This window comes from Schistocerca gregaria, chromosome 8 (genome assembly GCF_023897955.1).
Source record: "Schistocerca gregaria isolate iqSchGreg1 chromosome 8, iqSchGreg1.2, whole genome shotgun sequence".
In the NCBI taxonomy this organism is placed as follows: domain Eukaryota; kingdom Metazoa; phylum Arthropoda; class Insecta; order Orthoptera; family Acrididae; genus Schistocerca; species Schistocerca gregaria.
In genome coordinates this window covers 381,218,907-381,242,145 of record NC_064927.1, presented here as the reverse complement: position 1 = coordinate 381,242,145, position 23,239 = coordinate 381,218,907, and the positions used below count along the sequence as shown (strand labels likewise).

At 41.9% G+C, this 23,239-nt stretch overlaps 1 protein-coding gene across 1 annotated transcript in view; it reads left to right on the top strand.

The window, feature by feature from the left end:
* The first annotated feature begins 6,346 nt into the window (after positions 1 to 6,346).
* The window catches only part of LOC126285206 (zinc finger protein 358-like), a 60,491-nt gene continuing 43,598 nt past the window's right edge, over positions 6,347 to 23,239 (top strand). The window contains exon 1 of the mRNA XM_049984511.1: positions 6,347 to 6,976. Coding sequence (XP_049840468.1) covers positions 6,347 to 6,976 — 630 coding nt within the window. The remainder of the gene's footprint in view (positions 6,977 to 23,239) is intronic.

Genomic DNA, 23,239 nt, shown 5'->3' with positions numbered 1-23,239 from the left:
CAGGCTGTAGCGCCTAGAACAGCTCGGCCATCCCGGCCGGCTGTTGTCAGCTGTTCTCGATTCGAACGATTCGAAGTCTGGAATATTTACTTCGCCTTCTTTTGTGAAGGCATTTCGCAAGGCTGTGTTCAGTAAATCTGCTTTGGCAGCACTGTCTTCGATAGTATCTCCATTGTTATCGCGCAGAGAAGGCATTGATTGTTTCTGGCCGCTAACATACTTCACATACTATCAGAATCTCTTTGGATTTTTTTGGGGTTGAGACAACGTTTCGTTGTGGAAACTGTTATAGACGTCTCGCATTGAACTCCGCGCTAAGTTTCGAGCTTCTGTGAAGGATCGCCTACCTTGGGGGTTTTGCGTCTGTTTTAATTTGCCATGTTTGTTTCGTTGTATCTGCAGGAGTGTTCTAACCCGTTTTGTGTACCAAGGAGGATCAGCTCCTATATATTCAGTGTATATGGCAATACTGAGTTTTCTTTTGCGCCTCCACAAATGGATAGTTCATCGAGAAATTGGGATAGTCTGGAAAGACGACGTCGCACCGCTCCTGTCTCCAGTTTTGTCTTTTGGTGCATGGATCTCTGCTGTTGCGTCAAGGAGATACGCGTCGATCGTCGTCTTGGCGACGGTCAGTGGCGCTCCAAACGTCGCCCTACTGTCCTTGTAGATGCTTGTCCTGCTGCAAGAAAGCCCGTGTCCTTACTCACGGAAAGTGTCTGCATGGTGCTGCATAAACAAGCATACAGTTCGTGCCTCCTCTCGGGCACTAAAGGACAGGACTGTTGAGATCTTGTATGGCCATGTGAGTGAAAGACCTTAAGTGGATAGCCCTGATTGAACGCATGAAAATGGGTTATTTTCGATACATTTCCGAGTAAAATAAGTAGCAGTGCTAAATCTGATCATATACAGTGTCTCCGGGAGGAGGTTTACAAAAACATTTGTTTTTTATTTCAGTATCTATTGAGGTTAGTCTACATCTACATGGATACTCTGCAAATCACATTTACGTGCCTGGCAGAGAGCTCATCGAACCATCTTCACAATTCTCTATTATTCCAATCTCGTATAGCGCGCAGAAAGAATGAACACCTCTGATATCCCCTATTTTATCTTTGTGATCATTCCTCCCTATGTAAGTCGGTGTCAACAAAATATTTTCGCATCCGGAGGAGAAAGTTGGTGATTGGAATTTCGTGAGAAGATATCGTCTCAAGGAAAAACGCCTTTCTTTTAATGATGTCCATCCCAAATCGTGTATCATTTCTGTGACACTCTCTTCCATATTTCGCGATGATAGAAAACGGGCTGCCTTTCTTTCAACTTTTTCGATCTACTCAGTCAGTCCTATCGGTTAAGGATCCCACACGGCGCAACAGTATTCTAAAAGAGGACGGACAAGCGTAGTGTAGACAGTCTCATTAGTAGATTATTACATTTTCTAAGTGTCCTGCCAATGAAACGCAGTCTTTGTTTAGCCTTCCCCACAACATTTGCTATGTGTTCCTTCCAATTTAAAGTGTTTGTAATTGTAATTCCTAGGTATTTAGCTGAATTTACGGCTTTTAGTTTAAACTGATTTATCGTGTAACCGAAGTTTAACGCGTTCTTTTTAGCACTCATGTGGATAACCTCACACTTTTCCTTATTTAAGGTCAACTGCTACTTTTCGCACCATTCCGATAATCTTCTAAATCGTTTTGCAGTTTGTTTTGATCTTCTGACGACTTTGTTAGTCGATAAACGACAGCGTCATCTGCAAACAACCGAAGACGGCTGCCCAGATTGTCTCCCAAATCGTTTATATAGATAAGGAACAGCAAAGGGGCTATAACACTATCTGGGGAACGCCAGAAATCACTTCTGTTTTACTCGATTGACTTTCCGTCAATTAAAACGAACTATAACCTCTCTGACAGGAAATCACAGATCCAGTTACGTAACTGATATTCCGTAAGCACCCAATTTCGCTACGAGCCGCTTGTGTGGTACAGTGTCAAAAGTCTTCCGGAAATCCAGAAATACGGAATCGATCTGAAATACCTTGTCAATAGCAACTTTACTTTTCAGAATTGTATACAGAACGAAACATTTTATGCACATGTTGGTGCAATTCAATGAGGGCAGCTTTTGTAGCTCAACAGGCACAGAAACGGTACTCCACTTCTAGCCACATGTTTATAAGCGTGGCAGGTGTTACGGCTTCTACTACAGCGAATGTCCGCTGTCTCAAACTACCTGGGAGGGGTACAGGCAATGGGATTCACCCTTCCGATCCAACGCTCAGGAAACGTCTCATGGAGAAATGTGGTAACACCCCCATGACAGTGTCACGGGGCACCATCATCCTGGAAAACGACGTCGGGAGGCGTCTGTGGAACTGCATAGTCCGCCAGCATGTCGAGATAGGTGTGCCCTGTCACTGGCTTACACGCGCCATGCGACTCAGCGGCTGTTCATGAAATGGTGAGAATCACATCTTGGAGAGTCTCTCTGTCCACTGTGTATTTACCCAACAACACAAAATATCTAGTTCTTTCGTTATGAGGATTTGTTTATGTATACCTGTAGCCCGGACACTGTAGTTTTATTCCTTACATTTTCGTCTTTAAATAAGCATTTTTATGACCACATCGGATGCTCCATGTAACCGCTGCACCCAAGTGGAATAACCTTTGCAATCAGAACATTGGTCATCGACGGGGATTCCCGAACCCCTCCTATTGGACCTGGTACAAAATAATTTTGTGTCAGGCACTTTCAATATATTTTGTATAAGCATATGTAGGAAAAGAGAAAAAATTCAGTTCTAACAAAATGGTGGCGTGTTGAAACATTTGTCGTTTCTTCGCCCAAAATCGTTTGTACCGTTCTGATGTTATGTTTCCGCTAATTTGAAAATACGTTTCGAGACAAATGTGTTTAAAGTTTTGGATTAGTTCTTTTGTCTTTAAGTTAAACTTACATCTGGTCTGCGAGCCGTGGAACAGATCCTTTCACATCCAAAAGGAGGCCCTCCTCCATCTTCTTACTGCCCATGACGGCCTTGTTCTTTGGCAGTTTCTGTCATTCCGTGCTCTACTAGCTCGATACACTTTTCGTGCACTCTTGTGCAAGAAGGTGTAACGGGTGGTTTCGGGCCCAAGTCCGAGCACATTTATAATTTCCACAAAGCCTGTTAAGCCATCGCTGAAACTAGCTGCGATATCGACTATTTTTTCCCCGCTGTGAATGGTTTTTTTAAACGCTTTTCCACAAATCGCCTTGTACCTTGATAGCGCAGCTTCTGGGGCTCTTAGGGGTGAACACATCAATGAAGTCGACACCCAGAGACCATTTTAAGCAAAAAAATAAAATAAAAATAAATCGATTTATTGAAATTTTCGAAGAGAACTACCCCCTTAAACTTATCGATCCCAAATTCGCTTGACAGTCGCGAGATGCCGACCAATGCAAGCAGCAATATAAAGGAACGATAAACAACAGTCTGGATATGCCGCGATCCTGCCACTGTACAACACGTGCCGGTACACGTGGCTCATCCTTAGACGAGGCATGACACAATCGTTACAAATACTGGTGTGTCTGAACAGGCAGCGACAGAATCGCAGTTTGGGGGGGGGGGGGGGGGGGGGGAGGAGCGGGGGTTTCTAGGTTGTTCCTATTGGAGCTAGGAACATGGGATAAAAAGTTTTTGGCTTAGCCCGGATCAGCCGCCATTTGTATAGCTACGTTATAGTGTATTCATGAGGAAGGAAGCCTCGGGCATGGATGTGTGTGATGTTCTTAGGTTAGTAAGGTTTAAGTAGTTCTAAGTCTAGGGCACTGATGACCTCAGATGTTAAGTCCCATAGAGCTCGGAGCCATTTGAACCATTTGAAATAAGAAAACATGCAAGAGCAAAATGGATTCGTATAAAGGAAAGCTAATGCACGAAAAAAATCTAAAATAGGTTTTTAGCCAGCAATGGATGTCAACGGCTAATAAATTACAATAACAGGTTTATTTCTGTGAGTCTAGGAGAATGTCCATTAACAGTATATCACAATAATGATCTTATCAAGTAACATTACTGCACATGAAATTTGCAATTTGAGGCCAATAGATGGGGCTTTATTGAAAAGTTTACATTAAATATACTTTCCTATTAACTAGGGCAATATCCCATCCCATATTCATAATCACACATTCTCAATTATCTTGCAAAAGGGTTCGTTTCCGGTCCCATACATATTGGAAAGTTTCTGCTTCTGTTATACTTTCATCCACGATCGTTTTCGCTCTTAGTAATGACACACCAGTATATGCCATTTTTTCAAAATGGGCTAGCAGTGTCTGTGCGCACTCCGATAGTAGATTAAGATTTGTTGTTCGTCTTCATGCAATCGGCTTCCTTGTAACATGTACACTGGATTCATCTCCATCTAAGCTAAGGAAAGCATATGAACCAAAATCAAACATACTTATTATCTTGATAAAATAGCGTATTTGTCTTTCTAGTTCCCTGCTCGGATGAATCGCAACTATGAAGAAATTCTGCACTCGTTCTTATACTGATTTATTTTCGGCTTTTCGATTATCCGTTTTACAGGCAACGCTTTTTTTCGAGTTTCAGTTATCACTCACTTTTCTTTTATGTTAGATACAACTTGTAAGCAGCTAAGGGATTAGAACCTGTGTTAGTTGCATTAGTCGCCATGTATCTTCGATCAAGCTATGGAAGTCATTCGTAGAAATAAAATTGTTTCTACTTAGAACCTCGTAGCGGTGAGCAGTATTAAGGACTGGAGGTCGATGTTGATGATTACACTTCTTAATCAGATTGGATCACTCAAAAATTACCAACGCGCCATGGCGTATCTGTTATTGACCTTTCATCTGCAATACAGAACCTAGACAAGGATCTAAGTGCACATAAAAATTATTTTTGTTGCTAGTATCGTAGTTCAATGTGTCCCATGCAGTAAAATACTAGGCAGTTAGAAAGAACCCGATATATTTGCCACGTTTGTGCAATATGTGCCTTTCGGAACCATGAAATTCTTACACTTACTTAGCAATACAGTTTCTCCCTAACACCATTTGTGACAAATAATAAGAGTGAGTTTAGGACGAACTGTGAACTTACTAGTAACAAAACTAGAAATAAATTTATTTTACCATAATTGAGCGTCCTTATTTAGGGCTCAGAATGAACTTTTACTTTCTGTAACAGCTTGCCTCTGGGAAACTTGAGATATTCATAAACAAAGTATCATTGTTAATGTACGTAAATGTTCAGTTTGAATTAGGAGATGAAAACAAAAGCTGAATCGCGGAAGAGAAAGAGCAGTAGCTTCTTTTGAAGCCCTTTTCGTTCTTACGAAATTAATTCCCATAGTTATCTACATGTGTAGATTAGCACTAGACATTATTGGTCGTTAACATCGAAGGTGCCTGCAGTTTACCGAGGTTGCATACCTGTTAGTGTATAGCATGATGAGAATAACAGAGGTTGTTTAAAAATTATGGGAACATTTCGTAAAACTATTTATTATGCAAAACTGAAGAAAATACATTATCCTAACAACATCCCAAAGTGAAAACTTATAACTTCTAAAATTGACACATATCTCGCAGCGAAATACATGTACGTTGTTCATATTAAATAGAGGACAGGATCGCATTAAGTGGCCCCGGTTTTGTGAGTTAGAAAGACAAGCTCATAAATGGATTCGGCGAAGCCTTCGTTTCATTTCCGTAGTAAAGAAACAGCAATTTCAATAAGGCTGAAAAACTTTTATGTTCTGTAGTTTCATGTTCTGTTGCTCTATTTTGATTTTATCCCACAGTATCGGTAATATATCGACATTCATATCACACGGCGATCTTTAATTGACGTTCCTCATAACAGCAAGAATCTTAGGCCACCGTGGTACTAGTAATTTTATCTCTGATACGGCGATAAAAAAGCTAAAGAACGAACAGTTTAAAAATGCTTGGTATTCACTATTTCATTGACAAAAATGTCAGCGTAATACAGCCGTGAGAGGTTGTCTTAAAGTTGTTACGAATGATTTGCAGATTATTAACTTTAATAGTGCTGACTAAAAAACCAACAATAAGGTTGCTCTCTGTCGCTGTGTAATATCTTGGATAACCAAGTTCTCTGCGTTGTTAGCTGAACGTCGAGATAAGTTAAGTAGTTGCTTCGATGAACGACCTACAGAAAAATGAAATACGCTGTGACAGTTGAGAGCTAGGAGGCCGATTTTAGAAAATTAAACGACAGGTGTTTTTGACAGATCTGTCAATACAGCGAAATAGCGGTAATAGCACTGAAAATTAAGATTTTAGACGCACGATGAGTTCAGAGTTCGGCGAATCGGAGCACATCCTGGCGACAATGGCGGACGTGAAGGCAGATTTGGGGGACAGCGCGATATATCTGAATGGAGGAAGCATTATCCACAAAAGTGACGCCTTGGACGATATAATCTCGTCGCAAGAGGTTACGGTCGAAACTGCAGATTACGGGAAAGGCATGTTGCCTATGATAGTCGACGATGTGGAGATAGCCATGGTGAACGAACTGCTACAAGAGGAGAAGGCCAGCGACGAACTGAGGGCGGGTTTGTCTTCCGCGTACGACCACGGAGCCGTGTCGAGTGACGATGCGACCAACGTGCAAACGGTACGATTTCTAGCGAGCAATACGCCCAGGGGAGGCCGCCGTGGGCAACTAAGATATAGAGTCGTCGATGAGTCGGAAGCTGAAATCGGGAGCAGTGATGGAATGACAGGCATTGTCGAGGGCACACAGGCATCTCAGGTGGATCCGCGGCAGCAGATGCACTTCATCCGGTACTTCAAGCGAGAAGGCAAGACGTTCAAAGTATGGGAGTGCGGCATCTGCCAGAAGCAATTCCGACACCAGTATACGCTTATGCGCCACCTGCCCACGCATACCGACGAAAGGAACTTCAAATGCAAGGTCAGTTTCCAAATTTTTAAAAATGCATCTTTTGACTAATAAAGCTAATAGTGCATGAATGTAAGCATGAGTAGTTTGTTACTAAATTTTTCGCTTCACAGTAGAGTTCTAACAATGAGATCCGTAATATTTACTAAAGACTTGCTACACGCTATACTTATATACTAACTAATAAATGATTTTGGGTTCAGATACATCACAGATAACGCGTAGTCATCGCGGATTCGTTATGCTGTACACATAGATTTCCTACTTTGAATAGCAGCAGTGCATTTCACCACAATTGATTTCGGTGCGTTACATATCTGAAGAATGCATGTGCTTATTAATGTGGCAAAGGTGTTCGAAAATTTAAAATGATTCGCAGTGATTGATGATTTGATTTATTTGCTATGGCAATAATGCGTTGAAGTCGAGAGGCAAATTATTATATCAGTACGTTTCCGACAGAATTATTCCGACTACTTCCTTCATAAAGCTTCACTGCAAGTATGAACGCCTTAAAAAACATCAAACATGTAATAAGATCGATCCCGAATTAAGTCAACATTTAAAGATTTGCAATACAGTTTCGTATCATCTGCTGCTTTCTTTAAGAGCTGGTAATATGATTTGATCAATACCCGAGTGTCATTGTGTGTAGCTGCATTTAGTTGCAATGTAGTGTTTAAAAATCAAGAAATTATCGTTTTAAAAATGCTACTGAAGTGTACACGAAATGGTTTATAAGACTTTTGTAAAATAGTGATCTGACGAGAAAATAGAATAAATTGATTGTCCCTCAGCAGCTAATTATTCTGACGCACATTTCAAAGGACAGTATTCTATGAGTTTGTGAGGTCGTTGCCTTACATCGGATTTGTAAACATCAGTAAAAAAAAAAGTGCAACAAAAAGAATATATCTGCATAATGTACAACAATCCTGTGTCTCCAATAATCTGCACTGTATCATGTTCGCATTATTTCTCAAACTTTTCATTGTCCTTCGCTTTGCATTCACCTGCTGATTTTATATTTTATATTGTGATTTTCATACGTTTAATCACTAACTCGTAACGATTTTAATGTGCAACATTTTACCTCTAGTTTTCGGTTCTTTTTTTCGTCTCGCGACAACAATCCAGTCTGCATCTGTAGTACCGCAAGATGAAGTGTTTGGTTCCGAATTTGGAAAGTCTGTTTATCAATTGATCTGCATGCAAAATCTCCCTCTCTGTGACTCTTTCAAACACACACACATTCCAATCATGTGTGTGTAATTAGGTGCATAGAGTGTTTCATACGGAGTATTAAGGTCTAAATGTTACAGACTCGAGTGAAACTTCCGCGATTTTTCCGTAATGGTTTTAGGCCCTATCTTCCATTTCGCCAGATTATTTATAAGTTTTAGTTAAAAAAAGGTTTTACGTAGGCATTAATCACGCAAGTATCAATCGCTGGATGCAACTCTTTGAAAATTATACTTGGTATTAAACATGAGGCAATGCGATTGGAATTTCTGTTATGTGTAACCAGCCAATTCCATTAATACAGTTCATTAACATTTTGTAACAACTCAAACAATAACAGTAACCTGCGTTGACCGTCTGACAAATTTCCATAACACGATTTGATCATCGTCTAATTTTCATCTTGGGATGTCGTGGTAGACAGTCAATTCGCATACGAAATTGTGTTGCTGGCCTCACGTAGTACGTCTAGAGGGAACTGGCGCCATGTTTGAAGCAGTGTTATCGCGTGCGAAAGGAGGGCATTTCGTACTGTGGCCTTTCGGGTTTAAGTTTCCCGTTGATTTTCTAATACATCTGAGACAACTTCAGGAATGATTACTTTGAAAAGAATGTGTCCAACTTCCTTCTCCATCCTTGCCCTAAGAAAATTTGCACTCTGTCTCTAATGACCTCGCGTCGTCTGGACGTTAAACGCCTTACTGTCAAGAGGAACTCAAACTTTTTGCAAAATTATCTCCCACTTTTCCTGTAAGATCCCCGTTCATCTACAAAATTGGGGGCATGCTTTCAGTGACGCAGAGACTGCAAATTCTAGAGTGAGGTGAAACTAGGCAAATTACGTAAATTGGTGTGCTGCAGTGCTGAGATACTATGTCAGAGTGGCACAGACGTGTGGAATGAAACGTCACGTGCACAATTGGCTCACATGGCAAAACCGTCTGGTGTGCAGGGCGGCAACGGGGTGCTTGCGATCGTCGATTGTCGGCGGTTTCTCATTGTTCTCAGTAAATAAGTATGGAAAATATTTGCGTAGAAGAGCGTCAACCGTGCTTGCCACTGGTTTTTTATTATATAAAACAAAGGAAACTACCTTCGCGCCACTCCTGTTTTAGTGAATTTTAACTAAGATTTATCAAAATCTATTTATTTTTAATGAGTCGAATTTCTCCAAACACAAAAAAGGTATGGCTTTACCCCGGACAGTCGTAAAACCCTCCTCCTCCCCCATCTGAACGCCATAAAAACTACGACAAATGTTGGGAAACCCGGATGTATTGCAGCCCGAGGTGAAACAAACAGTTTCAAATGACGTACAGGCCGTGACAGGAGCTTTCATTTCTCATAAATTTGACTAAACCTGAAGCCACTAAGTTCCTCGACGTTGGAACGAAGGAAAATAGAATGAAGTTGAATGAATTTAAAAAGGAGGTGAATCTATCAGTTGAGTTCTCTACATTTACGTCAGTTTTCTATCATCTTACGATGCGTGGAGAGGATACTTCTGGGACCTTTCCTCTTTCTTGTTCCGTTCCTAATGATGCGTAGGAAGAAAGACTGTTGGCCAGCCTTCCTATGAGCCATAATTTCAGTGATTTTTCGGTCTCTTAACAGTTTGTGAGACCTACTCTGTATGAGCTGAGGGAACGTAGCCTGTCAGAATTTTAACAGTAATCCTCTTGCATAACACCTGTCTTGTAGCTTTTGCCTCTGGTGTTTGGTGGTCATGATTGTATAGGGTAATTCCATGAAAAGGGAAGGTTTTGCTCCGTATGTAACACTTTCTTTTGCTTTGTTTGATGGAAAATCAACACAGTTTGCATCATCAAACGTTTTCTGTGTATTTTCCATATTCATGTCTACCGTTTACATGTTAATACTTAAGTACAAGGAGTACAAATGTTACGTCTGTGACAGTGGAATTACCTTACAACGCTCTCGCACTACTAAACAAACTGATGACAAAACACGTCTTTCTTCTTTAGATCACCTCTATCACATCAGTTAATACGCACGATAATTGTCCCAAACGAATGTGTTATAACTTAGGTATTTCGCGGATGAATTGCACTTCCTCAAGAGCATTTCAGTTAATCTTGCCTACCATTTCTTTTCCTACTAATAATTTTGCCTGGTCGTTCCAATTTCGATAGCTCTGGTGCTTAATCTAAATATTTTGCGTGTTGTTACTGTTCCCAGTAGATTTATCAAATGGTTCAAATGGCTCTGAGCACTATGCGACTTAACTTCTGAGGTCATCAGTCGTCTAGAACTTAGAACTACTTAAACCTAACTAACATAAGGACATCACACACATCCATGCCCGAGGCAAGATAGTGGTCGCTCGGCTCCAGACTGTAGCGCCTAGAACCGCACGGTCACTCCGGCCGGCAGTTGATTTATCGCCAGCAATGTAATCGAAAGTTTGTATCCTCATAAACAACATCAAGGTGACCCCTATAAGATTTACATAAGCCACGCGAAGGTAACTTGACTGAATACAGAGCCAAGCGTAAAATACGTGCAAGATCACGAAATTTTTAACACGCTAAACTCAAATCGGCGTTCGGCAGTCCTGATAGAGGGTGTCCACATCTACTGCAACCCACTTAAGGCGAACACGAAGGTATTTACGCAACCAATAATAGCACTTCGTATCTAGTGGCTCATCCTACATGTCCCTCCCCTCCCTCCCTCCCTCTCTGTCAATCTCCTCCTCTCCCAACTCTGATAACCCTACGGCCCTCCCCCTCTTAACATTCCTCCCTACCCCTCCTCTCACCATCCACCCATTCCGCGCTTTCACTCCAAATGATTAAAAAAGATGTACGTACATCGTATCCGACAGCGACCAATAAAGCAAGCTGCTTTATGTAACAATTAGTTTTCAACTTAATTGTTCAGACTAGCTGCCCGCGGATACCGAATGTATCTTGCATCAAATGGTATTTTTCAGCGGAAACTGTGTTTTATGACCTTACAGGAACCTACAGAAAAATAACGTATTTCTTAAACTCTTGCTCAAAGAAGTTGTTGTTGCAGTACTCCAACTAGCACTTTGACATTCACATGAAGATCGTGGTCCAGATCGAATTCTATCTTCCATCAAAGGAAAATTTAGGAACTTATTTGCATATTCGATAGATCATAATTGCAATCTGTTGCTGAGTTGTGGAACATACGCTATGTGATCAGAAGTATCCCGACACCTGGCTGAAAATGACTTACAAGTTGTGACGTCCTCCATCGGTAATGCTGGAATTCAATATGGTGTTGGCCCACCCTTATCCTTGATGACAGCTACCACTCTCGCAGGCATACGTTCACTCAGGTCCTGGAAGGTTTATGGGGAATGGCAGCCCATTCTTCATTGAGTGCTGCACTGAGGAGAGGTGTCGATGTCAGTCGGTGAGGCCTGGCACGAAATCGGCGTTCCAAAACATGTTCTGTAGGACTCAGGTCAGGACACTGTGCAGGTCAGTCCATTACAGGGATGCTATTGTCACTCCGTCACAGGCCGTGCATTATGAATAGGTGCTCGATCGTATTGAAAGATGCAATCGCCAACCCTGAATTGCATGAGGGTGCTTAAAACATCAATGTAGGCCTGTGTTGTGATAGTGCAACGCAAAACAACAAGGGGTGCAAGCCCCCTCCATGAAAAACACGACCACACCATAACACCACCACCTCCGAATTTGACTGTTGGCACTACACACGCTGACAGATGACTTTCACCGGGGATTCGCCATACCCACACACTGCCAACGGATCGCCACATTGTGTACCGTGATCCTTCACTCCACACAATGTTTTTCCACTGTTCAATTGTCCAATGTTTATGCTCCTTACACCAAGCAAGTCATCGTTTGGCATTTACCAGCGTGATCTGTGGCTTATGAGCAGCCACTCGACCATGAAATCCATCTCCCGCCTAACTGTCGTAGTACTTGCTGTGTATCCTGATGCAGTTTGGAATTCCTGTGTGATGGTGTGGATAGATGTCTGCCTATTACACATTACGGTCCTCTTCGACTCTCGGCGGTCTCTGTCAGTCAACAGACGAGTTCGGCCTGTACTCTTTTGTGCTGTACGTGCCCTTTCACGTCTCCACTTACTATCACATCGGAAACAGTGGACCTAGGGATGTTTAGGGGTGTGGAAATCTCGCGTACAGACTTACGATACAAGTGACAACCAGTCACCTGAACACCTTCCAAGTCCGCGAGTTCCACAGACCGCCTCATTTTGCTCTCTCGCGATGTCTAATGAATACTGAGGTAGCTGATGGAGTACCTGGCAGTAGGTGGCAACACAATGCTCCTAAAATGAAAAAAGTATGTCTGTGGGGGTGTCAGGCCACTTTTGATCACATAATGTATATGGGGACTGCCCGTAAAATGTATTGTGAATACAGTTAGTAGCGCCGGTCGGTGTGGCCGAGCGGTTCTAGGTGCGACAGTCTGGAACCGCGCGACAGCTACGGTCGCAGGTTCGAATCCTGCCTCGGGCATGTATTTGTGTGATGTCCTTAGGTTAGTTAGGTTTAATTAGTTCTAAGTTCTAGGGGACTGATGACCTCAGAAGTTGAGTCCAATACAGCTCAGAGCCATTTGAACCATTTGAGCAGTTAGTAGCAAAGAAGTCATATTTCCCGAATCTCAGTATTTATGACGCCATATCTCCAAAACTATGTGTAGTGCAGTGATATAATTTTGCTGCCACATTCAGTAATATTTGCGAATGTTGCCTGCAAAATGTGACGCGAATGCCGCTATTAGCGAAGAAGTAATAAATTAAAAGGTCTGAACCTGACCCAGCAATTTTGCAGCATGATCAGCGAAATTGTAGTTAGCGATAAACTGTTTTCCTTTCATTGTTTTGTGGATGTTGTCAGCAGGGCAAAGCTTTATAAATGTTTAAAATTATGAATTAAGTATGTTGCAAGTCACTAAATGACCTAATTCTCAAATCTGCATGAATAAAGTCTGAGAATTCACGTATCGCAGGCTACACTTCACATCCTCCCCTACCCCCATCCCTTTGATAGTTAGGTTTTCCTACCTTCACAGCAATTCTTTCCAGATAGTAAGCGATATGTGTTCCATGTTTGGTTGTAATCAGAGAAGTGGTTTAGGAGGAGGCGTTGAACATACATAGATACATACATTTGTATAGTATGCATGGATTAGATACTCCCGTCACAGGATAAGTTGGCAAACGTTTTTATGGCTGAATACCAAGCTCCTTCTGCGCCGACAAAAAAGCTTAATGACGGGTACTGTAAGCGATTTTTTTCTTCGGTATTTCACTGTTGCTTTCGAACTCTTATTGATAGCTGACAACGAACTTCATAAGAGAATAAATTACTGTCAGGTTCCCGTCAATATGCTGTCTCTAAGAGATACTAAAATTTACACTACATGTTCTGCTTTCCCTATTACATGCTCCAACAACCACACCCTTCCTTAATGAAGAGTTGCCACAGGACATGGTACCGTAAGACATCCGTGAGTCAAAGTGGGAAAAGGCAACCGACGCTTTGATATTTGTATCTCCAACGTTTGTCTTATCCTTAAAGCAGGCAGGTATAAACACCCCTGATAAGGTAGTTACTTGCGCATTCCGTAGAAAATTGTTCCTCACATGGCAATTAAGCGAAACGAATCAGTTTAAAAATTATGTAACGTAAGGGGAAAGCAGAAAGGTGGAAGGAGTATATGGAGGGTTTATACAAAGGCGATGTACTTGAGGACAATATTATTGAAAGGGAAGAGGATGTAGATGAAGATGAAATGGGAGATACGATACTGCGTGAAGAGTTGGACAGAGCACTGAAGGACCTGAGTCGAAACAAGGCCCCCGGAGTAGACAACATTCCATTGGAACTACTGACTGCCTTGGGAGAGCCAGTCCTGACAAAACTTTACCATCTGGTGAGCAAGATGTATGAGACAGGCGAAATACCCTCAGACTTCAAGAAGAATATAATAATTCCAATCCCAAAGAAAGCAGGTGTTGACAGGTGTGAAAATTACCGAACTATCAGTTTAATAAGTCACAGCTGCAAAATACTAACGCGAATTCTTTACAGACGAATGGAAAAACTGATAGATGCGGACCTCGGGGAGGATCAGTTTGGATTCCGTAGAAATGTTGGAACACGTGAGGCAATACTGACCTTACGACTTATCTTAGAAGAAAGATTAAGAAAAGGGAAACCTACGTTTCTAGCATTTTTAGACTTGGAGAAAGCTTTTGACAATGTTGACTGGAATACTCTCTTTCAAATTCTGAAGGTGGCAGGGGTAAAGTACAGGGAGCGAAAGGCTATTTACAATTTGTATAGAAACCAGATGGCAGTTATATAAGAGTCGAGGGACATGAAAGGGAAGCAGTGGTTGGGAAGGGAGTGCGACAGGGTTGTAGACTCTTCCCGATGTTATTCAATCTAGCCTCACCCCGATGTTATTCAATCTGTATATTGAGCAAGCAGTAAAGGAAGCAAAAGAAAAATTTGGAGTAGGTATTAAAATCCATGGAGAAGAAATAAAAACTTTGAGATTCGCCGATGACATTGTAATTCTGTGTTGAGACAGCAAATGACTTGGAAGAGCAGTTGAACGGAATGAACAGTGTCTTGAAAGGAGGATATAAGATGAACATCAACAAAAGCAAAACGAGGATAATGGAATGAATGTAGTCAAATTAAATCGGGTGATGCGGAGGGAATTAGATTAGGAAATGAGACACTTAAAGTAGTAAAGCAGTTTTGCTATTTAGGAAGTAAAATAACTGATGATGGTCGAAGTAGAGAGGACATAAAATGTAGACTGGCAATGGCAAGGAAAGCATTTCTGAAGAAGAGAAATTTGTTAACATCGAGTATAGATTTATGTATCAGGAAGTCGTTTCTGAAAGTATTTGTATGGAGTGTAGCCATGTATGGAAGTGAAACATGGACGATAAATAGTTTGGACAAGAAGAGCATAGAAGCTTTCGAAATGTGGTGTTACAGAAGAATGCTGAAGATAAGGTGGATAGATCACGTAACTAATGAGGAGGTATTGAATAGGATTGGGGAGAAGAGAAGTTTGTGGCACAACTTGACTAGAAGAAGGGATCGGTTGGTAGGACATGTTTTGAGGCATCAAGCATTGGAGGGCAGCGTGGAGGATAAAAATCGTAGAGGGAGACCAAGAGACGAATACACTAAGCAGATCAGAAGGATGTAGGTTGCAGTAGGTACTGGGAGATGAAGAAGCTTTTACAGGACAGAGTAGCATGGAGAGCTGCATCAAACCATTCTCAGGACTGAAGACCACAACAACAACAACAAGTTATGTTTACATTTCGGTACATTGTACCCATGTACATTTTAATACATATGATAGCTGTATTAAAACATTAATTATGCTCCACTTCAAAGTTTCATGCATGTGGGAGTCGTCTCCTTTGCTGCATACTCATCCTTCAGATCTTGTCTGCAAAGATAATGAAACAACGACAGTGTTTTATAAATGGAACTGTATACTTTTCTGGCGACATTCTCATTCTCGAAAAGTCATACATACTAATATTACACTGCTAATGTTCGCATACAATAGGTTGTAAATCGGCTGCTTGTGAAAGTGAATTCTGGCGTTACAGGGCACTATCAATCCCATTATGTTATGTTTCATGGTAATGGAGATGAAACTGCACTGTTTAGTAATGCTGTGGACACGCATTTAGCGTGTTTACCGTCTACTGTTTGCGAAAAGCCTACGAACATTAGAGGCTAATTTATTAGTGTATTCCTTTTTGCAAGAAATATACCTCAAATAAACAGTTCGATGGACCAGATTTTAAATGACCCGATATGTATTTTAGACGGTAATGAGTTCTGTGTGGAAAATGTTTTACAGTTTCAGTTTCGTGTGTTCTGCGGACATTACTTTTTTGAAGAAGTTTGTTTCCTGCTGATTGTATTACGTTCATAGACAGCTTTTCGAAATCCCAAGTAGATTAGAACGGCTTAATGATAACTTAATACAAGTTGTAGAAGTGATTATTAGCAGTTACATATTGCTTCTTATCTATATTATGACTTGTTGCTCTTCGCTCACCATGGATAGGCGGATCAAGATGTGTGAACGAATAAACGGAAAGTGGGTTGACTTTCGTAGTTAGAGTTCATTATAAATCTTTTGCGGCTCTTTCATTGCGGAAACACGCCATCTGTTTCCCGGTATGTGTTCGCGAGCCGTATATTGCTGACAGATGTTGATCAGTGGCAGCTAGGGTCCATATGAAATTGATTTTATATAGCGCTCTTGTTTACTTCTAAGATCTCGACTTGGATTTGCGCTCAGCTCGCTATAGGACATTACCAATTGTGTAACTATTAATTCATTATGTTCCGTAGATTGAACGACTAAATTCATGACTGTACAGTGAGTGAGTCGAGGTCCGGAATTAACAGATCACCGAAAGAATTTCTTTCCCAGCTTGCAGTGACAGCATTCTTTGAAAGTTGAAGTTGTAGGTAACATACAGGGTTATAATTATGGATCTATATGAAAAAAAAAAAAACGTAAATTGGTTACAAACTACGGCGTGCACACAATTTATTTAACATGTAAACATCACTGCACATATTCAGATTTAGGTTAGGACATATTCGATATGCCTGCCATAATTGACGATGACTTGGCTCAGAAGAATTGCGAAATTCTGCATGACCCGCTGAAGTGTCGGAACATGGATGCTGTCTATGACCTCCTGAATGGCTGTTTTCAGCTCAATAATGCTTTTGAGGTTATTGCTGTATACCTTGTATTTAATATAGCCCCACAAAAAGGAGTCGCATGTGTTCAGATCCGGAGAATATGGCGGCCAACCGTGGCTCATGCCAGTGGCCTCTGGGTATCCCAGAGCCAGAATGCGGTCCCCAAAGTGGTCTTCCGGGACATCAAAACACTCTCCTGCTTCGACGGGGTCGAACTCCGTCTTGCATGAACCATATCTTGTCGAAATAAGGGTCGCTTTGTATAATGGGGTTGACAACATCTTCCAAGATCTTCACATACCGTTCAGTAATCACCGTGCCGTCAAAGAATATAGCACCAATTATTCAGTGACTGGACATTGCACACCACACCAACTATGCATATTGACGAAACTATCCAAATGAAAGTGGACTTCGTCGCATGCATGGGCATACTAAATCCCATCACGCCCCGCGGCCAATCCTGTAGTTTGACCGTCCTAATGCAAACCGTTCAGAAGTTATCACGATCTTATATAGTTCAATAATTGCCACCCTGTATTTAAAAGAATTATTGACTGCTTTCCTAATAAAAAAAAAACACGGCGTACTGAAGGAAGGAAGGAAGATTAGTGTTTAACGTCCGAACAATGGCCTGTCATTATAGGAAGGGTGTAGGTTCATAATAGGGAAGGATAGGGGAGAGAAATCGACCGTGCCCTCTCAGAGGAACGATCGAAACATTAGCTTTAAGCGTTTATGGCCGGACAGGAGTTTGAACCGTTGCCCTCTCGAATGCCAGGTAAACGTGCTAACGATATTTTTAGTCATTCACATCGAATAGTACAGTAACAGTATAAATTTCAAACATGAACAAGAGGTAAAAAATAACGCAGAATCTTAAAAATAGTATACCTATTAATTAAAAATTTTAAAACAGATCTTACTTTGTACCTTATTAAGGGGGCCGATCAGGGTAGAAAAAATTTATATTAATACATGTTGGCGATTTACTGCGTGGGCGTCTGCCGCATTCGAGCTCTCGAATGCAATCGATGTAATACTATAATAGTTAACCGACGGAATCGGGGTCCTTTCAGTTTCGGATGGCATCACAAAGTGCATTAATATCAACTAAAATACTATTCTTAACCAGACTTGTCTTCGTATCATGATTCCATGATTCGTCTGTGACATGAAAACATGTTCTTTCCTCTCGTCTGTTTGTCGTTTCTCTTGTTTTTTATACGAAGTATGACGCGAGTGCTTGGAAATGACAAACAAGCGTCTTTACATGGTTAGGAAAGGCTCGAAAAGTAGTCCCAATTGTCCAAAAAACGCTTCGGTTGGTATGCGGAAGCCAGTTGACTGACATAATGGCATCAAAATGAGTGTGTTTCGTTATCGTTGAAAAAATGCCAACTGTACGGTTGGTCTGTTCAATTTCGATATTAATAAACATAAGTTGGAACTCTAAACGTTTGTTTTTTCAAAACAACATATTTGAAGTTGGCGGGAGGTGTAAATCATGAAACACACATGCAATGCATTAGTTTTTCCACTGTATTACGTAGGATTTTTGCGATATATTTTAATTTCGATTATTGGTGCTCGTTTTTATAACGTCGTTTACGTCGAAAAATTAAGTTTTATTCCAGAGTGTCACCATTTTGTTAAAACCCATGCACTTCGTTAGACAGTATTCTCAGTTTCGAAGCAGTTTTTTAAATTTTGTGCTAGGTTGAAAATTGTGGCGTTCGGAGCTCCCACCGCCCTCAATCTCCACGAAGCCCTTTCGTCAAATTCCTTACCTAATAAAAAATACGTAATACGATCTTAAGGATGTACAATAAAGGTCTAAAGTCAGTTTTCTAATTCTTTTGTTATTTTATTGAAAAAAATCATGAATATCGTTACCCTTGTCTCGTCTTTTAAACGCCCCACTTAGGACACTTCTACACTTCACATTATTTTAAGTGTTGAAGAACCCTAATGTAAACAAACACCCGCTCATCTCACTCAGCGGTTGATCTCGTGCTCCTGATGTTTGGACCGCACCGGAAATTCGCCCTATTTACCTGTCAGTTTTTCGTTGTTATCCTAACGTGAATGACGCAGGAAGGTACGCTAGAGCATTGAAAGTCTTCATTGCTTTTGACAATGACGGTTCTAAATGTTTAACCCATATAGTTCTCGTTTGTACTCTCACTGGACAATCAACTTCTCTTCCCGCCAGAGGTGCTGATGTGGGCTTTTCTTTGGTAGGCGCTGTGGAAATTCGTGAAGTTGCTATGTGTTCCGCAATGAAACATAGGAGCGGAAAACTGTTCAAAAGCAGCGAGAAACAGATTATGCGTGAGTTTTTTTACAAGATTTTGGGAAACAAATCCGTCGTTACCGATAGCATGTGAGTTTACCCGAGTTCCTGTGTCGACTGTATCAGACGCGCGGCAAGAAAAGCATAACACAGGAAAACTGTCTTCTGTTAGAACAATAAGAAAACAATCGTGTCTGTTAGGAAAATTTGAAGATTTTGCAAAAAGTGCTGTGCAGTCGAAGATGATCTGACTCCCTCGCTCACTACAACTTCACACGATTTTCATGGGGCATCATTGGCGTGTTGCTGTCCAGCGCCATCTGTTGGCCAGTTTTGGAACTCGTTTCTGGTTTCAATAAAACCCCTTGTCATTTCAGGTATGGATACCCTTTTTTTCCTCTGTATCTATATTAGTCCGAGAACTAGTGCATTTTCAAATGTTAATGGACTTTCGGGCCATTCTGTACACATTGCGTCGTGTTGCCAAAGGAATATACTTCCAATATTGTGGTAACAGAGTTTGAAGGAAATCAAGACACCATAATTTATTAAGACGGTTATCTAAAACAACTGGACCGATGAGTTGGTTATACTGCGATAATACCGCATACCACTTTCACCAAGAAACGTCGTTGAAAATTTAACTCCATAGTAGCGGGCAGATTTTCATTTGGTCACACGTGAGAGTTGCACTTGTTATCGGTCCCGTTTCGGGTAAATATTGACGCACCAGTGAACAGAGTACGTGGAATAATAGGGCGTTGCGTACGAATGAGCTCTTTCAGCAACACTGCAGCTGCCTAGAAGAGCTGCAAAATGCTTTGCAGTTGACAGTGGAGTTTTTGAACATCTTTTGTGAGGATGTGTACACACTTAAACAAAACAATAGATGACTATGTTTCATTACTATAGTCTGCATTTGTCCTGATCTTTTGGAAACTGTTAAGAAGGGAAACTCTTAAGAAGGGGATATATATTCATATTACTTTTTTTTTTTATAGAAACACTGACACTCTCACCTCTCATAGGATGTCTTTCCTTCTGATTCGACCTGGATAAAATATTGTACGTTTCCTATATGTTTCTCTGCTGCATGTTGCCTCTTGTAACTTTCGCATTTGTCCTGATCGCTTGTAAAGCTTATAGAGCTTTACCGTATCTTATTTCACTGTTCTTACAAACTGTACTAAATTAAATATGAAGTTGTACTGTTTGCCTGCTGTTCGTCGTTTTTACAATCGCATGTATACGGAATTTGACTTATGTTCGTTTTTTTGGATACGTTAATGCTGCAGCTTGGAGCAGCCCTCCCCAACTGAGCTAAAGTCCAGTATCTATTTCGCCAACTCGTAAGGCGATCTGCAGCACGAACACATCGTAGTAATCGGAAAATGCGGGCTCGACAGGGCGTAATTTACGTTCCACGAGAAGGAGAGTCCAATCGGGTAACAACAAACACGGAGGAATACATGGTTAACTCACTATGAATAGTTTGTAGTCGGCTGTGTTAATCATCGTGCCATCGTGTCAGTCTTCCACAGGCCTACGGTAAACGTGGCAACAGTCGCCTAACAGTTAGAAATAGATGGTGACACATTTTGCACTGTCGGTTAGTGAACAAAATTCGAGCTACGGAATAGCAGACTAGGTAAGTGATTGGATAGAAGATCTCTGGAAACAGACGACATGGAGGGATATCGTCGGACGCAAAAGTAGTTTCGATCGTACTCCATAGCACTGCTATAGGGACGTTAATGTTCACAGTGTACATAAATGACCTAGTGGATAATGTCGAAAGCTCTATGAGACTGTTCGCAGATGATGCTGTTATACGAGGGGTGTTCAATAAACAATGCAACGCATTTTCTTTTTCTGAAAAGAGGTTAGTTTTATTCAGGATTCCAGTACACCATACTGTACCCCCCCCCCCCCCCCGTTTTGGATGTAAAACTATTTTTTTAACATAATCTCCGTTCAGTGCGACGCTCTTACGCCACCTTAGTGGGAGGGACTGTATGCTTGCATGGTACCACTCCACTGGTTGACGTCAGTGTCTTGCTGCATCAGCAACTTCCCTGTCGTCCACGTACTGCTTCCCGCGTTTTTTTTCTTTATTGTTATTTGACACCTTACAATAAGGTGGGCTGGCAGCAGCACACTACGCTGCTCTGCAGCCACAAGTTTTACAGAGTAAATACAATGGAGACACAGAATATACAGAACAAAGTGGGGGGCAAAGAACAGTAGACACAGAAAGAAAGAGCATGTAGCCGTTCACATGCGAAGACACCTAAAGAAACCATTGGCACTGCACACGGACACTAATGACGGAGACGACACGTGAACGATGGAGCGTGGGCAGCGAAAAACACTGAGGCACAACAGGACGGCACACAGACTAAAACGATGGTGATGCTCTCCGGCGCGCGAATTTCCACTTTACGTGTGCGAGTCCGGGCACCTGCCAAGAGTGGAAGAAATTGGTGGGGGAGGGAGAGGGGAGAGTAAAGATGCCAAGGGTAGAAGAGATGGGGGGAGGAATGAAGGTATGGGGGTAGGGGAAGCACGGAGGAGGAGGGGGGAGAGAGGGAGGAGGGAGGAAGTATCAAAGTTGGTAGGAGGGGTAGATGGAGGGGAGGAGGGCATCATCAGGGAGGTGGAGCTGGCAGAAGCCACTTTGGAAGAGGGTATGGAGAGTGGAGAGATGGAGAGCAGGTGGGACGTGGAAATACAGGCGTGGCAGTGGATGAGGAGGAGCGAGTTTATGGGAGGCGTGGAGGATCGGTATCCATTCGAGGAAAAGGAGGAGGTGGGGGAACGGAATAAGATCGTACAGGATCCGCGTGGTGGAGGGGAGACAGATGCGATAGGCGAAGCGAAGAGCATGGCGTTCTAGGATCTGAAGGGATTTGTAAAAGGTAGGGGGAGCGGTGGATTTGTAAAAGGTAGGGGGAGCGGAGGTCCAGGCAGGGTGGGCCTTCCCACCGAGTGCATCCGTCATTTTGCCAAACAGATGGGAGTCAGATAGTGCGAAATCCAGGCTGTATGGTGGACGAGAAAAAACAGTTCGGTGAACTTTTGTGGGCTCTTCTCAGTTGTTCAGACTTGTGCGAGGCCTCGCGTTATTAGAAAAGGAGATGTTCGTTTGCATTTTTGTGACAACGAACATGCTGAAATTGTTTCTTCAGTTCACTTCATAGTTGATCGTTGCACCATGAGTGAGGACATAAAACAAAATATAGCCCCCCCAGAAGACCCTCGTCATGACGTCATAGGCTGAGGGTACGGCATTGAACTTTTATTCAGAGGAGAGGTGATGTGTGTTGCGACTCCATATTGCGGCTGTGTTTCCAGTTTCAAGTGATGAACCCATGTTTCATTGCCTTTGACAATGTTGGACAAAGAATTTGTCGTGATCAGTCTCGTAACGCGCAACAATTCCGCATAGATGGTCCTTCATTACTCTTTATGATCTTGTGTTACGTGGCGAAGAACCCAGTGGGCACACATCTTTTGAGTACCACAACTGATGGGCGATGATGATGATGATGATGATGATGATGTTTGGTTTGTGGGGCGCTCAACTGCGCGGTCTTCAGCGCCCGTACAAAGTCCCAATTTTTACACAGCCCAATTCTTTGTACACAGTCCAATCTATCCATTGACACGAATTATGATGATATGATGATGATGATAATGATGACGATGAAATGATGAGGACAACACAATCACTCAGTCCCCGGGCAGAGAAAATGCTGTGATCCAGTGGCAGCAACGCTAGCCACCAGACCACGAACTGTGGACACTGATGAAGGAGGTTGTCTGCACTACCAACAGAGTCATCCAGTTGTGCAGCGAGGTGTTTGATTGTGATCGGTCGATCACATCGAATGAGAGTGTCTACACATTCCAACATTGCATGCGTCACAGCTGTGTGCAGTCGGTCGGCATGTGGGAGATAACACAC